Source organism: Crinia signifera, chromosome 5 (assembly GCF_055691185.1).
Source record: "Crinia signifera chromosome 5, ASM5569118v1, whole genome shotgun sequence".
NCBI classification, from domain to species: Eukaryota; Metazoa; Chordata; class Amphibia; order Anura; family Myobatrachidae; genus Crinia; species Crinia signifera.
Window position 1 is genome coordinate 218,549,765 of NC_139221.1, and position 25,820 is coordinate 218,575,584.

The 25,820-nt window shown below is 40.4% G+C and overlaps 1 protein-coding gene across 1 annotated transcript in view; it reads left to right on the forward strand.

Annotated features, from left to right (window-relative positions):
• Positions 1-25,820, forward strand: part of CNTNAP2 (contactin associated protein 2) — a 1,678,538-nt gene that overhangs the window by 489,018 nt on the left and 1,163,700 nt on the right. Inside the window, exon 3 of the mRNA XM_083188543.1 lies at positions 20,366-20,559. Within this exon, the coding sequence (XP_083044669.1) occupies positions 20,366-20,559 (194 nt within the window). The remainder of the gene's footprint in view (positions 1-20,365; positions 20,560-25,820) is intronic.

The following is a 25,820-nucleotide window of genomic DNA, read 5'->3' on the forward strand; positions in this document are numbered from 1 at the left end:
TCTTATGAAAACAGCATTGCTTACATTTCTTCCTAGCAGGAGAGATCTGGCATTATGGTTGTACGCCATACAGTGAGATGTATCAAACCGACAAATAGGTATTTTTGCAAAATGCATTATAGAAATGATAGCTAGAATTTTTTTTATGGGCAACTTTTCTACTTATCCTCTTATGAATGTTTGATACATCTCACTCGAGGACATGTAAACCTTAGAGCTACAGTACTGTGTCAGCTCCTCTGTTCTATAGTGTAACCACAGCAATTGCAATAGGGATCAGAGGAGGTCCAGTTTATATGTATGTCATTATCAGCATCCTATTACATTTGGTAAATGGTGCTGTCCAAAGGGGAAATATTACAATCAAAATAGAATTATTGGGACAAAAGGGAATTTACAGCCTGATCCTGTTTCACTCGCAAAGCAAACTCCATCTGTAATGGACCAAACCATGTGCACTGCCGGTGGGGCAGATGTAACATGTCCATAGAAAGTTAGATTTTGGTGAGTTATTTTGTTTCTGTGCAGTATAAATACTGACTTCTTTATTTTTACACTGTAATACAGATATCAATTTGAAGTACAAACCCCACCCAAATCTAACTCTCTCAACACATGTTACATCTGCCCCCACCTGCAGTGCACATGGTTTTGTCCATTAAAGAAGGAGTTTGCTTTTGTTAGTGAAACAGAATCAGGCCCTTAGTGCAGGGTAGGAAACCTTTTTAAGTCTACAATGCTGAAATCATCACACACAGTAGTCTGCATGTATTTTATTAGATTTTTAGAATCTGCTATTATTACCTATTGTGGTCTATTGCTAAGCTACTGCAAATAGCTAGTTTAATACAAAATGAAAATGGAAGCAATTGATGTTCTTTTCATTTGACAAGTTGATAAAGTGACACCTAAATATTAAAGCTTTTTTTGAGTCTGTGAAATGAAAGGTAGATTGTTTCCCTTGATCTCAATTTGTTAATTAACATAGTTCTAGTTAGCTACTGTTTTGTAAGTTTGTAAACCAGCCGGCCTGATCAGACACTGCACCAAATAGTTCCATGCTGAGACTAATAAAAGATGAGGAAAACTAGTTTCTTTTCATTTCTCCAGGGAAAGGTTCCTTAATGAAGATCTTTCTAGGTATATGTACAATGTGTTAGCTATTCCATAGGGTCCGGATGTTAACCTTCTTGATCAGTCATTAATGACAATGCTGTTGCCCTGCAGAGAGAGATTTACATGAATAATGTCAAGTAAAAGTAAGTCATTTGTCCTATTAACTCTGCCACCAAGGTTATACCAGGTGATATATGTTTTTAGTAATTATACACCTGGAGTGGTTGTCTCTATTTATACCAGTAAAAGTTAGACTGCAAGGAACATAATAGGTTGACATTTTTATCATTTGGTTTGGATGCTGTCATATAAACCAGTGGTGTCCAATTTTTACTTGGGAGGTGTCCAAATATAGACTATAATGAAATCCTTAAATGTCAGAATCAATAGAAAGTAATTTAAGGGCAAAACAGACCCATGGGTCAACAGCAATAAAGCAAATTGCAATAGTAAACAGGTCATTTCAGTTTGTCTTATTTATGCCTTGTGATTATGAATGGGGACTTTGGTTGTGGCTTAATAAAAGTGGATCAACTTAAATCACTGGTAAAAGATCATAGACAGCTTTTTTGACATCCAACAAAATGACATTGTCTAATGCATGGGTCCTCAAACTGCGGCCCTCCAGATGTTGTGAAACTACAAATCCCAGCATGCCTTGAAACAGTTTTAACACTCCCTTATAGCAAAACTGTGGCAAGGCATGATGGGATTTGTAGTTTCACAACATCTGGAGGACCGCAGTTTGAGGACCCATGGTCTAATGCAAGAAGTGTTAACAATTGTCAATTAGATAATTAATTATCAATGACAATTAGTTCAATGGTTATCAAGTTTAACATATTTAGGCATAGTTTACTTAAATATGTCAATGTACATACTTTTGTTCTCTTGTGAGTGCCAAATTCAGATATGCCAAAATGATCAGACCCTGATTTAAATTTCCCTATCATTCAACATAATAAGAACAACTGAATTCTACCCAGAATGTAACCATTGATAAAGCCTGAACTACAACTAAAGAAGGAGGACGATGGACATTGTTTTTACAATGCATACAACTCAAAAGTGATATAGAAATAGATGCATCAAAGATACACTCGGAAGGCAGGGGCGTAACTATAGCACCGCAGCCCCCGCGACCGCGGGGGGGCGCTGTGCATGTGCGGGCGCCGGGGGCTGCAGTGCTATAGTTACACCCCGCCGCCCCGCCGCCATCCCCCACAGTCTTTACCTGTCAGTCTTCCGCGCTGGTCCCGGCTCCCTTCTTCTGCTATGAGGACCACAACAAAATGTCCGCCCCCATGTAGCAGAAAGTTCTCTGAAACTGTCTGCTGCATGGGGGCAGACATTTTGTGGTGGTCCTCATAGCAGAAGAAGGGAGCCGGGACCAGCGCGTACTGAGCATAGCCAGGTAAGACTGGGGGGGATTGCATGGGCGGCGAGGCGGGGGTTGGTGTGGCGGGGTGGGCGAGGGTTGGTGCGGTAGGACAGGCGGGCGGGGGTTGGTGCGGCGGGGTGCGTGGGTGGGTGGTGCGGTGGGGTGCGTGGGTGGGCGCCCTCCCTTTAACGGCGGGGGGGCGCCAAAAGCTAGTTACGCCACTGTCGGAAGGTGTACTGTAATTGTGAGCAATGTACCAATTATCATCATCATTATCATCATCATCATCATCATCATGTTGATGATGATGACCAACGTATTTGTATTATTTTTAAATAATAAATGTATTCAGAATATCATAAACACTATAAGATTATGTCCATAATTTGTCTGAAAAATTGCACACAGCAATAAGCTCTTTTGGGGTGAAGGGCAGAACAAATTATTTAAACAAAGTGTGTATGTCAATTTCTTTATTTAATAAATAAATGCCACCTGTGTAGGCTTTTAGCCCTTTGCACATTGCTGTCATCTTAGTGAATCAGCCTCCAAATCACTTACTTAAATTTGATGATCTGGAGGCCAGAATGACTGATTCTCACAGTGATTTATCAAGATGGCTGACGATTTGCAGCTTATAGCATCCTGACCATAGACTTTTAGAGTTCTCATGAGCAGTACCATCATCCCTCATCCTCTTAGCACTGTCATTGAAGTGTGGTGAAGTCAATGGCTGGAGAGACACTGGTTTGTATCACCAGAATTATACATTTACTGTAACAATTCAAACAATACAAAGATATAAGCACTATCTCTGTCATCAGTGCTCCTCTGTTCCCTGTCTCCTTCCCCCAACTTTTGCAACCACACACTTATTTCTTATAGGATAATTTATTGCTGATTTAGGTCATATTACTCTCATTCCCCTCTCCTCACATTAATTTATCATTACTTGCTTTATGAATCCATAAATGGTTACTCTATTCTTCCCCCATACCCAACACCCCACATTTGATTTTATTGTTTTGTTAACAATGCTACTATGGGGGGGAATTCATTTAGTTGTGGAAAATTACCATGGCGAAATGATCACCTGCAAGATTGTTTATTTGTACCTAATAACCACTATCAGGTATATTTTTTACCTGTCCAGAGGCAGGCAACACACAATCCCCAATAAGTATAGTTTAATTATGGCCACGAATGCGAATACACTTGAATCCAGGAACTTTTCAGGAATCCTATGTGTTTTCACCCCAAAAAAGGAACTCACCCCAAAACGTGGAAAAGTCAAACTTAATTGCCAACTCTGTCTCTTTATTACTACTTCAATGGAAGACCCATGAGTGCCACCTGACTTGATGTGTATGTACAGTGTATACATATATATATATATATAAAGAAGACAAAAGAAACCCAAAAGTCCGCGCCCAATTCTAAAGATAGCAGCAACTCTGAGAGTCCCCTGTTAGCTGAGACCCAGAACAGATAGAAATACAAAACAGGAACAGAGTGCGCTAGAAGGTGAAAGTACACAACTTTTTTTACACAATCAAAAATTTAATAAAAGCCAACAACACGGCTCATAAAAAATACAGTGATAATATAATCATATACATGAATCAATTTGACAGCATCTGTGATAATTCAGTATAACGACAGGCCCAACGCGTTTCGTCAACCACGTGACTTCATCAGGGACATTAGACGACTTGATTTATCAAAGCTGCAGTTGCTCTTCTTGCAGTGTCTCAAATTGACTGAGTATAAACAAATTAAGTGGGTAATGATATTACACCAACTGACAGAGCTCTTGTCAGTTTTCACTGGTACAAATCTCAAAAAATCCCACTCTATTACAGATGTCAGCAATACAATTCATCCAAGAATCCAATAAACCTGGGTAACTGGACGCTTGTCACACTGTCTTGGCGGTTTGGATACAGTGTGACAAGCGTCCAGTTACCCAGGTTTATTGGATTCTTGGATGAATTGTATTGCTGACATCTGTAATAGAGTGGGATTTTTTGAGATTTGTACCAGTGAAAACTGACAAGAGCTCTGTCAGTTGGTGTAATATCATTACCCACTTAATTTGTTTATACTCAGTCAATTTGAGACACTGCAAGAAGAGCAACTGCAGCTTTGATAAATCAAGTCGTCTAATGCCCCTGATGAAGTCACGTGGTTGACGAAACGCGTTGGACCTGTCGTTATACTGAATTATCACAGATGCTGTCAAATTGATTCATGTATATGATTATATTATCACTGTATTTTTTATGAGCCGTGTTGTTGGCTTTTATTAAATTTTTGATTGTGTAAAAAAAGTTGTGTACTTTCACCTTCTAGCGCACTCTGTTCCTGTTTTGTATATATATATATATATATATATATATATAAAGACCAAAAAGACACACTCTCCAGACTGTTTGATGCAAAATAAAAAGCTGTGTATTTGTATTCACATAGACATCAAATGTAGGTTCCTACTGCTGTGTGGTCCACGCTGTGCTTCACCCCAAATGGATGCCCTTGTTGCCTAACTCCTGAGGAAGGTCCTTTATGGACTGAAACGCTAACGTTGAGTACCCTTCTTTTTACATTTGATGTCTATGTGAATACAAATACACAGCTTTTTATTTTGCATCAAACAGTCTGGAGAGTGTGTCTTTTTGGTCTTTATATACATGGACTTTGTTTCTTGTAAGGAAAGTTCTGGACGTCACCCCAGCGGTTGAATATTTTTTGTATGGAGTGCGATCTTATTGCATATATATATATATATATATATATATATATATATATATATATATATATATATATATATATATATATATATATATAATGTACAATATCTCCAGAATTTGCGCTATGCTGTGTTGGTCGCTTGATAACACTTGATCCCCTACTAGAGAGATCGAAAAGCCAATATCCACACCAAAAGTGTTATATAGCGCCCTGTATATTAATTAGGATATTTCCTGTCTTTCCTTACAATATTGGATGGACCATAAACAATTTTAAAGTAAAAAACATTTATTAAAACATTTAAAACAAAGAACCTTATAACATTTTATAGAAGGTTTTTCTAATACAGATGTAATTCTTGGTTTATGGATCGCAATAGTGGTCAATGGTTACCCAACGCGTTTCGTCTCTTTATGAGACTTCATCAGGGGTGAAAAGGTATTGTAGTGTATCTACGAAAAGTAGAACATGATTTTAACATTTTTTAAAATAACATGACATAACGTTATTTTTTTAAAATAACATGACATAACATAATGAAACAAAGGAAAGACAAGTACAAGTATATACAGTTGTACACATTATTCAGAATCATATCCAGAGGTGAAAGAAAGAGGAGAACAGAAGGAGACAAGAGGATGCAAATAATTTTGACCGGAACATATTCCGACAGAACGTATTTGGTTACATCACAGAAGAATAAATGGGGGAAATGAGAAAAACTCTGCATATATATATATATATGTGTGCGGGGGGATGCCGGTACTCCAATCCTCTTGGTAGTAAATGCCTGGTGCCTTCACTGTGCGGGCAGCTGCGCTGGACGCTGGATACAGGAGGGGGTGTAGCGCGGCACTCAGGACGGCGTTAAGAAAGACAACAGGAGCCAAACTTGACGTTGACGTTTCAGCCTTGCGGCTTTTATCAAAACAGCTAACATGACAAATAATGTGTACTCACCTCTATAAGAAGAGCAGAATCACCCGTTTGTGCATGTACAGCGGCCATCTTCTTCCGCCCACACTAGGGCAGTTCTGGATGACATCACTGTGTGGGAGACTGTTGCCATGACAATGGATCAACAGTGTGTGTCCTAATTGGACAATAAAGTTTTGTTAAAGGTGAAAGGAAAAAAAAACCTTTTGAAATACATTTTAAGAAAGTGCAGCGATTATGCTGCTGAATGTGATAGACTTTGTGGAGGCAACAGACGCCTCTGTTGCTTGCTGTGCTATTTGAGGAATGAATCACCAGTTTCTGCATTGATAGCGGCCACATAAAATGTATCAGAGGCGTCTGTTGCCTCCACAAAGTCTATCACATTCAGCAGCATAGGTGAGTACACATTATTTGTCATGTTAGCTGTTTTGATAAAAGCCGCAAGGCTGAAACGTCAACGTCAAGTTTGGCTCCTGTTGTCTTTCTTAACGCCGTCCTGAGTGCCGCGCTACACCCCCCTCCTATATATATATATATATATATATATATATAGAGAGAGAGAGAGAGAGAGAGAGAGAGAGAGAGAGAGAGAGAGGCAGGAACAGCATATTTCCACGTGAGGGTTATGTGAAAGATCCAGTCCAGGCTTTAGAGCAGCAGCAGCAGGAGAAACAGATCCAATCCAGGTTTCCTTTGGCTCCCTTGTATACGTGTGTCCAGGGCAGGAGGTCATGGCTCCCAATGCTGAAAAGCAGGTGATAGGCTGGTAATATGATATTACTCTAGATTCTTTGCACCCTGACCAATATCCAGTATACAGTATGTGATTCCTTGTCACACACACATGGGTCAGGGAAGCAAGATATCCAGCATAACTCTGGAATGCCTTTGGCAATTTACATCAAACTTTGTACACATATGTCAAAATCTGGGAAAAAAAATATTATGGGGTCCGATTACTACACAAAGTGGGCCAGGGAAGCAACATATGGCAAAAGTTGCATAACATAGAGGGGGTAGAGGACATTGATTGTGTCCAGATTAGGTTCACAGTCACTAACACAGGCAATCACGAAAATACTAGGATCTTAGGGGCCCAAAAATGGGTCTGGCCACTACATAGTGGGTCAGGGATGTAAGATATGGCAGAGTTGCATAACATAAAGGGCCAGATTCACTAAGCTTCAAAAGTGATAAAATGGAGAGTGATAAACAACCAACCAATCAGCTCCTGTCTGACAGTTTTCAAAAACAGTCTGTGACATAGAGTTAGGAGCTGATAGGCTGCTTCTTTATAACCCTCCAGTTTATCTCTTTTGAAGCTTAATGCATCTGGCCTATAGTGTGTAAATATAAATATATATATATATATATATATATATATATATATATATATATAAATATATATATATATATATGTATATATATATATATATATATATATATATACATACACACACACACACACACACACACACACACACACATACAGATTACTATATCTTTAGCTGTAAACAACTATAATTTGTGCCTAAATTACAATATTCCTTCAATGTAACACAATTGTACAGTCCATTTACAGTCCAGGGTTCCTGCCTTGTTTATTCACTGAGAAATGTACAGTATGTGATGTCAGTCTTCTGAAGCCAGAAGGGGATTTGCTCATGTTAATTAAAGTGTTCTAGCATTTGTTCAGGCAAAGAAGAATAGCTAATGCTAAAAGCAGTGGAGCATAGTAAAAGGTCACATTTCCCACTATTCCCCTTTTAAAACGTGCTAATGTGTTGCTTGCTGCCCGTTGTTCTTTCTAAGCATTAATGTGGTGCTAAATTGTCATCATCTGTACATTATGGGACCTGAATAAAACATATGACCATTTAATTTATGTTTCTAAGGTTAGAAAGAAAACTTTTGTCATGATGTAAAAGATTATTTTTGTGTAAATATGACTGATACTGTACATCTATCCTTTAGAAGTCAACTACTGTATGTAGGCTCCAAAGCAAAACTTAAACCCTGCATGGCCCTCCAGTTGCTGTTGTCATTACAATGCCCCTTAGCACAGCAGGAGACAGAAAGACAGAGTTATGAAAGTGAGAGTTGAAAAATGGGTGTCAGGGGGAGAGAGAGAGAACGTGCCAGAGAAAGAAAGGGTGCAGGAAGAGACTGAGAGAGAGAGAGAGAGAGATTCAAGGAAAAAGAGGAAGAGGAGAAAGCGCAAAAGTGAGAGAGGGTGTCAGAGAGAAAGAGAGAGAGAGAAAGGGTGGCGCAAGAGAGGGGGAGAGAAATAAGAGGGAACGAGAGAGATAGAGAGTGTAAGAGAGCAACCAATCAGATTCTACTTCTTATTTATTGACCACATTCTCGAAGATAATAGATGTAATCTGATTGTTTGCTATGGGCAACATCCCATCTTCAATAGAACTCCCATCTTAGTAGGTGTACCCCTTAGTGAGAGCTATAACTAGACTAATTTTGTTGCCCTGTGCCAGAAAGAGAATTGGTGCTCCCGCTTTCCCACTAGCGCACACAATCAAAAATATAGGGCTTCATGGGAAGGGACAAGGTCACAAAATAGTACCAATACCTGTTACACATTATTATTATTATTATTATTATTATTATTATTATTATTATTAAAAATTTGTCACACAGTATATCAATTTATACACATTGTACTTATACGCTTTGCCCCTTATATATACACATTACACCAGGCAGTGACCCTTTTACATATTATTACAGGTAGATCCCCATTTTACACATTATGCCAGGTAGAGCCTCTGTCAAACATTACATAAGATAGCACCCTCTTATACACATTACACCAGGTAGATCCCTGTTACACATTATGCCAGTTAGTACCTGCTTATACACAATTTTCCAGATAAAGTTCCCATTACACATTAGCCAGGTAAATCACCCTTATATACTGTACATTATGCCAGGCAGATTACCCCACTGCACTTTAGGCCAGGTAGATCCTCCTGGCTCCTTATAAACATTAGGCCAGGTAGAGCCCCATTACATATTAGGAATCAGGGGAATGCCGAGCATTTTATGGGCATCCCCATGAAAATGCTGGGTGTTCCCCTGGGAACACAGGTGGATAGATGCCTGCATGGGGCAGGCAGCTAACATCACATGGAGTCAGCACCTTCCCCATCTTTGGGAATCAGCAGCAGAAATAAACGTCAATTCAGACTTCAACCATCAAATGATTTCTCTCCCCTCCAGCTGCATGCAAAGGGATATGTTCTCGTAGGTAACCCCTCTAATGCTAGCGAGGGTATGTGGGTGGTGCTGGCGGTGTGGGGGGGAGTGTTTGGTGGGGCAGCGCTGACCTGTTCACTAGGCTGCGAGAGTATGCAAGCTAGAGAACAGGACTGAATCAAGCCCTAAGGCATCTGTGCTCATGCCAGAGAATAACTAAAACCTGGACTGTTAGGGGTAAGTTTACTAAAGCTGGGTACACACCTCAAGATTTATTTGTCCAATCTATCTGGTTGCAACAAAAACCTGAAAATGTTTGGGAGCAAATGACAGTCACAAATTTGCTCCAAAACACTGGAAAACAGACAATGGGGGGAAATTTACTAAAATCATATTCATATTCTTAATACAAATGAATACGACTGCATACGGCAGTTTTAGCCATATGCAAATTCGTATTCTGGAGGGGAATTTACAAAGCAGTCAAATACGACTATTTGTAATCCCCGGTGGCGTATCCATTTGTATTAGCGGACGTGTATACAGCCGCTAATACGAATTTGTATAGGCAGTCTGCATGGATCAGTCAGATCCATGCAGGTTGTAGTGCGTAAAAAAACTGAAAAAATAAAATAAAAACTTCATGGGGCCCCCCCACGGGCATAACCAGCACCAGGCTGAAAGAGCTGCGGCTGGTTTTAAAAAAATCAGGAAACCACTGACATTTGCTGTATTTATTAAAACCAGCCCCAGGGCCAGGGCTGGTTCCCAAAATATGGAGTCAAAATGACTAGGAGTCCCCCGTATTTTAAGAACCAGCCCAAGGCCCAAACAGCCAGCAGGGTAATGCCACAGCCGGGGGGAGACTTTTTATACAAGTCCCCCCAGCAAAGCATTCATCCCTCTGACTGGTCAGCCTGGCCGGGGGTCATGGGGGAGTGGGGACCCCCCCAATAAAGGGGTCTCCCCCTCCAGGACTTATCTGGCCAGGCTGAAGCCAGGTGCTGTCCCCGGTGACCCTGGAGCGGTAGCCACCGGGCTGATAAAGTGTAAAAGATGAAAACCATTGGGTTTTGTTGTGAAACTATGAGTCCCAGCAAGCTTAGAATGCATACTGGGACTTGGAGAACCACAATTCCCAGCATGCGGCCCATTAATGGGCTTGCTGGGACTCTTAGTTCCAAAACAAAACCAATAGTGAAATAAAAGCACACTGACACATAATAAAAATAAAACTTTAATACACACAGAGCCCATTCATACATACTTACCTATCTTGAGCCCATAGGTAGCCCTCGGTCCTGGGTCCGGTGTCCTGGTCCTGGGTCCGGTGTCCTGGTCCTGGTCCGGTGTAGGCGTCAGTCTGCAGATGAATAAAGAGGAGGAGCCAGGTATTTAATTCCCACAACACCGGCTCTTCATTGTAATCACCTGAAGGAACACTACAGCAGTCTACAGGCACTCTCTGTGCAATGACTGAGCACTGTAGATTGAAGAAAATGAGGCATACTTGCCTACTTTTGAAATCTACTTTCAGGTAAATTTTAGCTGCTAGCAGAATGCACCGAGCTGATGCGAAGGCATGCCGTGCTCTGCCCAGAGGCTTGTCTAATGCTGTGTACACACGTGAGATTTGACATTAGATTTTGACTATATAGTCAAATCGCAAGCAGATCATATGCAGATCGTTTGCAGATCGCACAGGTTCTTTACCTTGCGTTCCCGATGCGCGCTCAAATCGAAACCCTTATAGACAGGGCAGCAATGACTATATATAGTGCAAATCTAATGCAGATTGTATGAATTGTATGTAAATAAATTGAATCTTAAGTCGAATAGCAAGGGAATCTCACTGTGTGTACACACCATTACTCCACCTATGGGCGTACCGATCCCCACAAAGGGGTTGTCCTGCAGTGGCAGAATAAAACTCACACACTGTTATTCCGGTTGATTCCACCAAATCCCACCTGCGAATGCTGGGCCACCAGCTCCCCCCCCCCCCCCCCCTCGCAGAGTGTCTTCCCACTTCCCACGCATATGTGGAAGGTGCGCACATATAAAAGTAACTTTCAAGTCACATACATCTGCGTACATGCTGGCCTCATTAGTATGCTAATGGTACTGCCCAGCTCCCAGCGCCCCTCTCCTCTGTCCTGGGTGCATGCACCCGGCGAACAGACTTTTGCCGTGGGTGCACGTACCCTGCATTTGCACATGCGTAGATGCATACCATCAGACCCCCATGTGAATAACCCCCTATATGTTTTAAAGAAAACTTTTCTGCCTCTTACAACCCCCCATATTACAACCAGTACGTGCACCACTGGTACATGCAACATTATATTACATTACACCCCACCATATTACAGCCAGTGCATGTATCATTGTATTACATTACACCCACCAAGTGGTGACCCCAAATTAACAGCTCCGGCTCAGTGACAACAGGCGGGTGTGCACTGTAACAATAGGTTACAATCACAGTGCAGGAACTGGAAAGTGGAGTTATAAAAGTTTCCACGGGCAGCCCACATCTACAAGACCCCATAGTGATGGAAAATGGTCACAGCACACAGCTACAGTACACCTCTCACTCAAATGTATACCAAATTCGCATCAAAGGTACATGTACATATTCTGCAACACCACATTGGGTAACACTGGGCGAAGTGCCCATTGGTTGTGCTATGCAGCGCTGCAAGTATGGCGGTACGGGGTGGTACGGCGTACCATTAAAAGAAATACTGCCGGTACCCCGTACCGCCATAACAAATCTGCCCCAAAGTGTGTAATGCGCATGCGCGCATATGTAAGTGGCGGGGGGCGTGGTTTTCGCCGCCCCGCCACAGCTGATCGGAGCGGAGGGGAGGGGAGCGCATTGCGCTTCTCTCCCTCCCCTCCCTGTGTCACTCAGACTAGGCTGTCAGGCGACAGCCAATCAGCGCTCGCGGGCTGGCAGCCAATCAGGAGCCAGCCCGCGAGATAGACACTGGACAGAGCCAGGCAGAAGAAACGGGAGATGCGCTCCCTCCCCCTCCCCTCCCCAGGGAAGCAGAACAGCGGGGGACTATAGGGGAGAGAGGACCTGACTGCCCCGGACACAGCCAGCACTGGTGAGTTGTGCTGCTGTGGGGGCATTTATGTGTGGCACTGTGGGGGCATATTATATCTGGCACTGGGGGCATATCTGGCACTGGGGGCATATGTGTGGCACTGTGGGGGCATATATCTGGCACTGGGGGCATATGTGTGGCACTGTGGGGGCATATGTGTGGCACTGGAGGCATATGTGTGGCACTGTGGGGGCATATGTGTGGCATTGTGGGGGCATATATCTGGCACTGGGGCACTGTGGGGGCATATCTGGCACTGTGTGGGCCTATTAGTAATGGGCATCAGTTGTGCGGTGTAATGAGCATTATGGTGTGGGGAATAATGTGTAACGGGCATTATGGTATGGGCCATATGTATTGGGTGTGTGACGCGTAACAGGCATTACTGTGTAAACTTTGGCCGTGTGCCTTTGGCGTGCAATATTCCAGCCACTCCCCCTAGTGTCATATGACCACGCCCCTGGCCACACCCCCTGACCACGCCCATTTTACGGCGCGCGCCTTCGGCGCGCGGCACAGTACCACTAAGACCTTTTTCCTACTTGCACCACTGGTGCTATGGTTCATAAGTCAGTGTTAAGTTCTAGCTTCCTCGGATCTATGTTACAGCCATGGTGAGAGATAAAGTGGATGATGTCAGATATCTTTCTCTTTTTGCTTTATTTGACACAAAATGCTTAGCGTGGCTAACATGCTCCACCAAGAATGGATGGAGTCCCAATTTTTGGGGGACCAAAAAGGAATTTGTATTAAGCAGCAGATAAAAGAAACATAACTTAATAAAGTGATACAGATTCCATTCCATGGCTAATTTGGCCATCCAAATAAATGAGGAAAGATGTATGTGGATACACCTGTGCCCGGTAGCCAGGTCCTAACTGTCACTTTGCAAATCAAGCCTGTAATATCGTAGTTAAGAGCTGACTGGTTGGTATTATATCTCAACCCACTTTATCTCTTTCTCTGCTTAGTACATGGACCCATAAAATATTTCAGATAGCCCCTAATGGGAATATGTAGTAGCTGGTACATTCCACTGGAGCAGAGACTGATGGTGATTATTACTGTAAATAGTCTTTAGGAATACTGTAAATCACCGATAAATGACTGAATTGCTAATTAAATATTTGTTCAGATATGTTTACCTCCATCCCTGTTGTACATTCCCTTATTTTCAGTACTTTGACCACCATCACAATAAATAAAGTCACTGTAGTTATTTACCTCATTTTGCCCACTGGGGCAATATTCATAACAATGTATGATAATTTTTTTTATTTATATTGTTTATATTATAGCTTTAAATTGTACACAACACATAATTTTTATTATTTTTGAACTGCTGTATTTAAAATACTAGAAGTAAACAATAAACCATCTCAGTAAACAGATAGTGGCATGATAGGTATTGTAGTACCAATGAGAAAGTATTCGGCTATTTTAATAAAACGGCTTCATTCATATGCACAATGTCCATTTTTACACTTACCATTTTCCCCTTATACCAAATACCCTTGCTGATTTATAAAAAGTTGAATTGAGGACACTGGCTAACACATGTATGCATCTTGTGTTAGAATAATGAAGTGTAAAAAGCAGCAGCAGTAGAATAAAGCATTAAGAAAAGATAATAAAAACCACTGTGCTGAATTTGTAATCGTTGCCATATAAGACCTTTAAAAAAAAAAAAAAGTTTTTAGCGACCTTATTGTTTATCATGCTGCTCTGTGTTATTTTCCATACTGCATTATACTGTACTATACATCTTATATTAGCACAGTATGTGGTTTGCTATATTGCAGCGTTTTATACAATTCCACCCATTCTACTTTTAATGGCTTTTCATCTGTTATAATGCGAGTTGGTAAAATTGAGGCATTTAAATGCACTACTTGTAGACATTGCGGAATGCAGACTATGCTACCAATATTAACACACAATGCAGCTCTGAAAAGAAAATATGAAAGTATTCCCTATCATGGAACTGAGGGTAAAATACTCTAAAAATCAGCTAACACACAACTAGTTTTAATGGGAAGAGACAGAATGGAGCAGAACAAAGTCACAGTATCAGATGTTTACTTTTATTAATAGTGAGCAGTAAAATAATTGCATTTCTCTGATCAGTCTGTTCACAGCCAAAACCCAACAACACCGAACCGGTAAACTTGAAATCTTCCAGCAGTAGGAGAGATACTCACACCTGCTAGCACCTGCATGTTTATGTTTCCATAGATGTGATGGTTTAAAGGAATGTAAATATAAAAAGCTAAGGAGCTGATTTAGAGGTGGACTGTGGATGAAGGATTGAGGGAAAGTTGCAATTTTCATCATCTGTGCAAAATACAGAATCAATGTTCCGAGTGTGCAGCAGCTGTGACTTCTATAAGCACTGGGTCTAGAGAGTGGATTCTGTAAATAGGACATATTCAAAGCAGCAACCTCATGTACATAGGAATGTTTTGGGCTGGACTGGGCTGTAGCCAGTATAGCTTATTTTATTTGCTGCTCACTGCTCTATTGTTAATTAATACTTACAGTAAAGCAGCTGTAACAGGCCCATTCCATCTGACTCAGATGTTAAAGTTTCACATAGCTAGCATGGGCTGGCACTAGGATGGAATAAATAGCCTGGCGTTCTCCACCAAGGGGCGCTGGGGACAGCCACGGGCTTCAGCCCTGGATGGGTAATACATTCTTCTATTACAGGGATCCCAGCATGGTAGGTTTCTTCTTACTGCTTCAGCTTTATGTTAAAATGATATATAAATCTTCCATCACCTAAATCAGCAGCGATAACCAAGCCATCTTTTCATTATCAAAAATGTGTTCAAAAACAGGCACTCAACTCATAATATATGAGCCATAAAGAGACCACAGACATGACTCCCAAAATGTGCTGAGACAACATGTACAGAATAATTGATATCATTAAACTCTGTCCAGGTTTAGTTCTGAAGCCTTTGGGCAACTTGATTAATGAGCTTTAAAAAATGATCTATTTACAACACAAATAAATGATTGTTACTTTATTGTTTATACTGCATATCAACACCCTGCAGATCACAAGTGATGACAAATGGTTTTTAATATAATAATCGGAACATTGCCATTGCACACATTCAGACGCTTAACACTTTTATGAAAACTAAAGCTGGATGACTTTTATTACTGTGATTTACCATTAGGGATGATTGGAACAATCTAGGTGTTAATAGAATAGGGTTATATTGACAAATGAAAAATCGTTTATAAAAATTGCAAACACTTTGAATATTTAATTTTATATTCCACATACATTCTACTCAGCAATTATTCGTATTTTCCGTTCAGCTTCTTTTCATTCTACACTTTCATTAGCTTGTTGTGTACAAGATGAAGCTTATTTTTCATTCAGTAATGTATCTGTCATCAAAATTCTATATTATTGGCTAATTAATGTCAAACATGGCGGCAAATTTGGTTGTGCAGATTAAAAAGTCCTGACAACTTTGTTTCTGGAAAATATGAATAAGTGCACCCAAACAATACCAAGTAACAGACACACAACAGAGTACGTAACAATGTTGTGTCTTTATTGAAGTCTACACAGAGCTGGAAGAACCATCTTTATAACCGACAAATCAATAAAGGTTACACATCTTATTGTCAAAGTGCACAAAGCAATCAAAGTCCCTCAAATTGCACCTTTTATTAGATGAAATAGAGAGAGGAGAATACCCATCGATCCTTAGCAAGTCTCTGTTGGAGCGTTAGATCCTGACATTTCTTAGTAACGATGACTGATCTCTTTGTAAACTACATTATTCTGGTACAGTATATATACAATGCATACTAGCTGTTGTGTATCTGCAGTTTTGAAAATGTAAATTTTCATAAGGAATTGTAGAATTTATAATAAAGATTTTTTTTCATATTAAACTAAATAGGGACAAATAGAAAACTAATATTTTGCTACTTATCCATCGGATCACTACATACTATACATTTCATTATTTTGCAAATATAGAACTATTGAAGGCCAAATGTGTCTGTAATGTACAATATTTGGGAAATTCAATTGTTCCCATTAATTCCCTGTACCCTACTTCATAATTGTCTGCAATCACGAGCGCAGCGAGCCACCAAGCCCGAAGCGTGGCGAGCGCAGCGGATTACTTTACATGTATTCCGCGTCCGCTCGCCACGCTTCGGGCTCGGTGGCTCGCTGCGCTCGCCACACTATCTAAGATCAACTCCACGCCGACGTGGATAGTGGGGGTATGAAAAGGTCGAAAGGACACGTACCGCCGCCCCACGCGGGCTCGCTGCGCTCGCCACGCTTTGGGTTGGCGTTGATAGTGGGGGTGGTGTTGACAATGGGGATGCATTTAACATTGTAAGCACTTTTCAGGGTGATTGTACAATTGCAAATCAAATCGCTTCACATGCATCGCATGGCATGCATCACATGCCACTATATTGCATGCGATGCACTACGATGGAAATCGGGGGTGTGCAAGGTGTGCAATGATGGAACAGCATTCAAATCGGCCAGAAATCGGCAGAAAATCGGCCGCAGAATCGCATCCGATTTTTGCATGCGATTTGCGGCCGATTTGCGGCCGATTTTCAGCCGATTTTGTGGGCGCCGTGAAAATACACAAGTACCAAAAAAAAACACATTTCTGGGATCCATGTGTCTTTGCGATTGTGCTGCAAAAAAATTCACTTATTGGGGATTTTGTTTTTCTGGCCTCTTACTCATCTTTCTGAATAACATCATTTGTCTGAGTACATATTTTTCACCAAGATTAAAGGTTATACTATATGGACTCCAGGGACGTGCGGTGAGGTAAATGGCAGAGGAGTCCCTGGCAAGTGCCAGTGCCCAGGGGTACATGTCGGCATTATTCCCATGTGCAGCATTTTATACTGCAGGATATTCAAAGAGTTTTAAAAAGAGATGTGCAGAAAAGGTAGCCAGGTGAGGCACTGCCTCACCTGCCATAGAATTTTTCCTCCAGAGTTTTGACTATAAAAATGAATAGAATAATAAAAATAAGATTTTTGATATATTCTTTGTATTTTTGACATACTTTATAAATTCAAAATTCCAGCGTATACGTTAGTATTACAGGAAAGGCTGTGCCTCAACCCACCGCACGCCACTGCTGAACTCCAGGTGCATGTCTCTATAAATGAACCAGCATTCCCGCTGTCGGGATTGTGACTGCCGGGATTTCAACTGCCAGCAAAACATACTGAACCCCTGCCCATTCCTTTATGATACAAATGGGCTTCTAATAGCTGAAAGGTTAAATTGAAATTGCGCTGAGTCTCATATTGTCCTGTAGTATCCATTATAGTCAATCAAGTAAAGCAGATTTTCCAACAGAGCTGTGTGCTCTGGCTAAACAATGCAATGCCATTGTTCATCTACTTTGTATAATAAGTTTACAGTGGTTCAGAAATCATCGGATTATGGTTATTTTAGTGGAAATACCGGTACTTGTTTCCTAGCACGGCGCCCGTCGCATCGCATACCATAAGCCATACAATGGTATGCAATGCGATGTTACGCGATGGCAGCCGATGTTATACAATTTTAAATCGTATACCATCGCATTGTATGCCATTGAATGCCATATACAATGGTATACAATTTAAAATTGTATAAGCACCCTAATGGGTGTTTTCAATGTTAAATGGGCCCCCTATAAGATTATTAATTGTATAAGCACCGTAATGGGTGCTTACAATGTTAAAAGCACCCCCACGCCACCCCCACTATCAACGCCAACCCAAAGCATGGCGAGCGGTGGCGGTACGCGTCCTCCGACCTTTTCATACCCCCACCATCCGCGTCGGCACGGAGTTGATTTTAGATAGTGTGGGTGGCTCGCTGAGCTAGCCACACTATCTAAAATCAACTCCGAAAATCAAGTACCGAAATACCTGCTGTATAAATGACCGCAGAATGGTCATCTGTACGTAAGTATACATACAGTACCTCAACCATTCCCTACCCAAACGCTAATCCTCCCTCTCTACAGCCTAACCCCAACCTTTCCCCACTGCAGCCTAACCCTAATCCTCCTTGCCAGTTCCTAACCCTAACCTACATACCCCGCAGCCTAGGCCTACATACCCCGCTACATATCCTAGGCCTACATACCCCACTGCCTATCATTAACTCCCTCTTTTTAAGTGTCTAACCCTAACCGCAGCCTCACCCTAGCTCCACACCTGCAGCCTAACTCTAAACCCCCCTAGTGCCTATACCTAACCTGCCCCACCCCATGTACTTTCGTTCAGGATGCCAGTATTTGAGATTCCAGAGTCAACATCCTCATCAATGTCAGGATGTTGGCATGTTGGCAATCAGGATTCTCATCTAGATTCTGGCTCCGGTCATGTTTCCACAAGTTAGGATACCAGAGTCGGTATTCTGACTGTTGGCATCCAGTATGTTAACCACATCCAATTTTATTGGTCCCATATAACAACAAAATGTGTGTCCATAAGGACTTACAATGAGGAATTTGTATTTTTTTTTTTGGCCAACAAAGACAGAATGGTTACTACATCTATCTATATTCCCAAATATATTCTTGCAAATATTGCTGTAAAGTAAAACATTCTCTAATCATAGCTGAGCATTTTTTAAATGACTTAGAGTTGGGTGTGGTGCAGTTGTTTCAGTTGCTACTGCTCAAGCACAAAAGTCCTCTAAATATTTACTGTACATACATCATCTATATGACCGCATTTGTTATGGGTGTTTCAAGGTAGGGACTGGGTGTGTCATGGTGTTTTATGGGACCTCTTTTGCAGCACTGCGGCCACAGTGGCCATATTTTGAGAAGGTTGTAAGAGATATTCGTCAGACAGGGGTTGCTCAAGAAGTCAATGTTGCTATCGATGGATGAGATTGGATTCACAAGCACAGTTTGTCATTACTCTTGTATCCACATTAGTGCACAAGGGGAATGCTTAATGATTTGCATCCACCTCTGAAACAGGCCCTTTCTGTGTGGCTCGTGCATATGTTAGGCTTACCAGTATATTATGGCACTTGCTGGACACTTTTCATACAGTAAATATTTTTATCGACTGCTTTGCCAATTAGAAATTTTGCCAACATTCTATCACAATAAGTTTTGAAGTTAACTGATCAAAGCAAACCATTTGTGGTGCAGCATTTTTTTCCCTCTTGATTTGCTTTGAGGTCTTTCGTTAAATTATATTGTGGTATTATGTAAATGTGATAATGTGTGCTACCACTTGCCTTTGATTTACTTTGCTTTTTATATTCAAAAGATTGAGGCCACCCACTGTGCAGTGAGAAAGTAGTTTTATATACCAGCAGGATGTCTTGAGAAAAAAGCTTTATGGAAATGAAGGTCAGCTGTAGATAGATTACATGACAGATGACAATGAGGGGTGGATCATAGGTATTGATTGGTAGCAGACGCATATATTGATTGGTATGGGACATGAACATACAGTACAGTAATGTAGATTGTTCATATACTGTAAATGTAAGGTATGGAAACTTATATGAATTGAATGGTACTTTAAGTTTTGATGCATACTATGTATTACACTGGTAAAAATATTTTAAAACTGTCCAATCAGCTGATGCTTATAAACTTCACTAAAAGCAGTCTAAATATACAACAGAAAAATATGTGGAGATCCAGATGCAGCATTCCCTTAAACACTGATGTCATACTAGATGGGAGCTTAGTTAAAGAAATACAATTCTTCTGAAATTTTAATTTGCGTATTCTCTTTGCTTACTGTATATATTCACTGTAAATTTTCATTTACCATTGACATTATATGATGCTATATCATTCTATAGGTGATGGTGGCTGGTCACCATTGGACAGTGACCACTATCAATGGCTGCAAGTAGATTTTGAAAGCAGGAAACAGATACGAGCAATCGCTACCCAAGGAAGATACAGCAGTTCCGATTGGGTGTCCCAATACCGCCTGCTCTACAGTGACACTGGCAGAAACTGGAAACCATATCACCAGGATGGAAATATATGGGTAAGCGAATGAAATTCACTGTTAATTATTGTGTATGATATTGTGTATGTAGTATGTACTGTATATATATATATATATATATATATATATATATATATATATATATATATATATATATATATATATATATACTATAGATGAGCCTCAGGAGACCCCGAATAGGTTAATCCCAAGGACCAGGCAGCACTCAGCAGGCTATGGGTTGTATCCAATTTTGATAGAAAAAAAGGTGCAGAGATACAATCAAACAGTCATGTTGACGTGTCATGACTGTTTGATTGTATCTCTGCACCTTTTTTTCGATAAAAATTGGATACAACCCATAGCCTGCTGAGTGCCGCCTGGTCCTTGGGATTAACCTATTCGGGTCTCCTGAGTCTCATCTATAGCATAACATTGTGAGGAAAGCACTGGGGCGTTTGACTATTGTGGACGAGAGTGATGACCAATCTCCATATCTTTATATATATATATATATATATATATATATTTTTTTTTTTTTTATATATATATATATATATATAGTGCATGTGTCTATATTAACATGGGGTGTTGCATACTTTAGGTACATAAGCAGTACTCATGAGTGAGGAGTAGGACTAATGTAAACATAGGTATATTGACTGCTGATTTGCTAGGGGTTTCTCTTTATGTGATTTATTGCTTTGTTAACTTTTTTGGTAAATGCAAATATAGCCAAAAATATCTTTTTAATTTGCTTCTGAGAACATTTATGCATTTACTGTGTGCAGGGTTTGCACAATGAAGTGGTGGGGTTCCTCCCTGTATGTCTGTTCTGTAACGTCACGTGTTATGACTTCTGGCTCCTGTTTCATCACTACCCCTGCCTGCGCTGAAGAAAGTTAACTGCTGTGAGAATAACAACATGTCGTCCCTTTACTCTATATATGTCTTGAAGGCTAGACCTTGTTGTGCGCAGAATTGCAGACAGAGGAAATGAGTGCAGGGAAAGAACAGAGACCCTAGGTTTTAAATAAGACTGCCTGAGGAAGCAGGATTGAGTTTCATTGAGTTCATTATCTACAGTCCCCAGGCAAAACTACTGTAGTTCCATTTTGGTTGTGGTGGGCAAACCCTTCAAGATCATGTCAGAGACCTTATTTATTTTTTATGCAGTTCTACTGGAAAATGGAATTGATGCACCATAGGAATACAATAGCGGAAATAGATTTTGAGGATGATATTTTGCAAATGAGGGTGATTATTAAATTATAATTATAATAATAATAATAAAAAGGTTGAGTATACCTTATCTGAAATCCCTGGCGTCCACGGCAGCCATCAAATTCCTCTTCAGTGGCATCTCCCGTCCCAAGGATGCATTGTGCGGGTGCACTGGTGACATCACGGATGCACCCCTGCAATGCATCCTTGAGACCGGGGATGCCACTGAAGAGGAGTCCAATGGTCATCGTGGAAACGGTGGGGCATGGTACGTATAAAGAAAGGCGCCAGGGGAAAAATAAAAACAAAAAAGGTATATTTCAGATAAGGCATACCCAACCTGTAGTAATAATAATAATAATAATAATTATAATATAACATAAATCTGATATTTCGGGCTGGCCCAAAAAGCATACCAAGGAATCATTTATGTATAATTTATCCAATGATAATAAAGGCTAACAGTATTAATATTGTTAATTATACTTTCTTGATTTCCTTTAGAAAAATCGGACAAATATTCAAAATACATACTAAAGGCCATTTAGCAGTGCTAAGGGCATTTTATTAATAAGATCAATGTTCTGTAATAAATGACTGGACTTGAATACACATTATTTGGCACAGTTCTAAATTAAGACAGATTATTGAAATATTTTAAGCTTTTTATCATCACACAACCAGCATCATCTGTGCTCTACTTGTCTGATTGTTGATGAGTAAGATTAATTAAACTTTAGTCTGTGTTGATTGCAAGATTATATTAAGCAGCTAGATTGAATTGTTCTGGTTCAATGAAAGAATATTCAACTACAACAATGGTCTAATAATAGTGAATGGAAGTTTATTAAGTGGCCTTTATGTTATGGTCATTTTAGAATTAATTTCTTTTCATTTGTTATTGTTATTGAGTTTTATGATGTATGTATTTAGAAAATGATGATTGCTTTAAAAAAATCAATTATGCACAGGGTTTTTTTTTCCCCAATAGTAGATACATTTACTAAAGCTTCTAAAAATGAAAACATGTGATGTTGCCTATATCTACCAATCAGATCTATCTATCTACCTATCTATACCTTCTTTATTGCATCCCAGAATATGATAAACAGTCTAATTGGTTGCTATGGGCAACATCACCTCTTCTAATTGTTAAAAGTTTTAGTAAATTTGCCCCTAGGTGTGTGATAACTATTCATGGTGGGTGGACTGTGCATGATCAGAACTGGTCCTTTGGGATAAGCCTAAACTGCAGGATGATTGACATGCTGCAGCTGTGTATTAGCAAGTGCAGCAACAGGGACCATTTTAGAAAATGGGGATATGTCACCCCATTTTTTAGGCATGCCAATATCAGAGTATGGGTATGGGTCTTACCATGCAGAATTTCTGGCCCTTGCATAGGTGTTTAAGCAGTCATTCTGAGCAAGATTAAACTTCCTCAAATGGCTGACAGTCACCTGAGGGTGATCCAATGCTGTATGTGTGTACACAGCAGTGGATCATGGCACACCTGGACGTCTTCAGAATCAGCTGTGGTGCAAACAGTGTTAACTTCTGAATCACCCCTACAGTATATCAAAACAAATACTGTACTTTAAATTTACTTGATAACTGTTATTTTATGGAGGGATAGAAGTCCTGAGTTGAGCACATGATCAAGCCACCAGTTACCAGGTTTATAGTCTCAGTCTATGCGCCAGATTCTACATACAACCATAGTATCATCACACTCAAATGACACCATTCTCAACCTCATCCTTTTCCTTTAGGCCATGAATATTTTCATGCATAAATAAGTCACAATGGGATATTAGGTAAGAAAATGGGTATTACCAGAGAAAACCCATAGACAATTAGACAATGAAAGCAAAGACAAGGTGGCAGTGAATGCCACCTAAATCAGGCTTAACCTTATTATTCGATTCAATATAACTTGGCTATAGGGAATACCAATTGGAGAATCTAAGGGGTCAATCCAATTAAATGTGATGTCACATCACCTTGAATTCACCTCTTTTTCACCTCCACTTCATCCTGATTTCACCCAAACTTTACATGGTCTTATTGTCCAAAGTGAATACAAATGGACAATAAGGTCAAATTAAGGTGATGTAGCGTGAACTGGAATTTAATAGCCTACCTATTTCTCCTAAAAGCCTCAAATGGCTAAATAAAATACCTGTAACTAGCATGGTTGGTGTAATAGGTAGCATTACTGTATCGCAGCAATGAAATCTTAGGTTCAATTCCCAATACCATCTTAACTGCTTGGAATTTGTATATTCTCCCCATGTCACTAGGATCTCCTAGTTTCAATCCCCCCCCCAAAATTGTCTGTCAGCAATAATGAACCCAAGTGTATATGTGTACTTCTGGTAGGGAATATAGGAGTACTAAGCCTTGGAGAGAGATAAATTTAATGAAGAAAGTACCAGTCAATCAGCTCCTAACTGCCATGTTACAAGTTGTGTTCGAAAAAAGACAGTTAGGAGCATATTGGTTGGTATCTACATCCACTTTATCTATCTTCAAGGCTTAGTGCACAAGACCCACAATTTGTCATCTCTATTGGGGCAGGACTGTAGACATAGGCGTACCTATAGTGGGTGTCCAGAGCCTTGACATGTAATGTGGCATATCCTGAACTGGGTTCTGTAATGTGGCATAACCTGAACTGGAGGACACAGTTTTTTAGCATAATTTGACCTTCTCATTGTAATATGGCTGGGACAGAGGACCCTTAAAAATGTTGCTATGCGTCCCACAGTTTTAGCTAATGCCCTTATTCTGGTTGACTCACAAGGCTGCAAATTTGCAGCCTTGCGAGTCCCCTAGATGCCGCCGGCTGAATGCCGGCCCCAATACATACATACATATTAGATACACTATCCCTCTAGGTGGGAAAAAAAAGTTATTTAATGGAAATGAGTAATGTTACTATAGGCAGCGGTGCCTGTGGGGGTTTGGGTACTAATTATCTGGGTCCAGGCTCTTTAGCCGAGCATATGCTGCTGTCACTGAGTGCAGTAGTTTTGTGCAGTAGGTTAGCGATCTAACAAATATTGCTCCCCACCACTGAATCTGTGTACATAGATTTTTTCAGGGCTGTTATTAAACAGGTATATGGCTAAGCTGTCTTGATCAGGCTATGCCCCCCAGCTTTACCGGGGCCCTTACACGTCGGATAAACACATTGAAAATATGTGAAAATGGGACTAGCAAATAAAAAAAAAACCTTGATATATTTGAAAGTTTCTATCATGTCCCCCCTTTCCCTTCTTTGCTCTATAAATATAAGTATAAATATTAAGATCTTTTAGTCTTTCCTGGTACGTTTTGTGATGTAGGCCATGCACCGATTTAGTTGCCCTTCTTTGTACAGTCTCTAATGTATTTATATCCTTCTGGAGATATGGCCTGCAGAACTGAACACTATACTCTAGGTGAGGTCATACCAATGACCTATACAGTGGCATTATTACTTCTTTCTTTCTACTGCTGATACCTCTCCCTATGCAACCAAGCATCTGACTTGCCTTCTTAATTGCTTTGTTACATTGCCTACCTGCTTTTAAGTCCCCTGAAATAGTGACACCTAGATCCCTCTCTTCCTTGGTAGTTTCCATTATAGTGCCATTTATACTATATTTAGTCTTTGGATTTTTGCAACCCAAGTGCATAATTTTGCATTTTTTTGGCATTAAACTGTAGTTTCCGTGCTCTTGACCATTCCTCTAATCTACCTAGATCATCAATCATTTGTTTTACCCCTCCTGGTGTGTCTACCCTGTTGCATACCTTTGTGTCATCTGCAAAAAGGCACATTTTACCCTCAATTCCATTTGCAATATCACCAATAAAGATATTAAAAAGCACTGGTCCAAGTACAGATCCCTGGGGTACTCCCCTTGTAACCTTTCCCTCCTTTGACTGTACTCCATTTACTACAAGTCTCTGTTTTCTGTCCTGCAACCACGCTCCTATCCATTCAACTATCTTAGAATCCAATCCCAAGCTTTCAAGTTTATTTAACAGTCTGCGATGTGGGACAGGGTCAAAAGCCTTACTAAAGT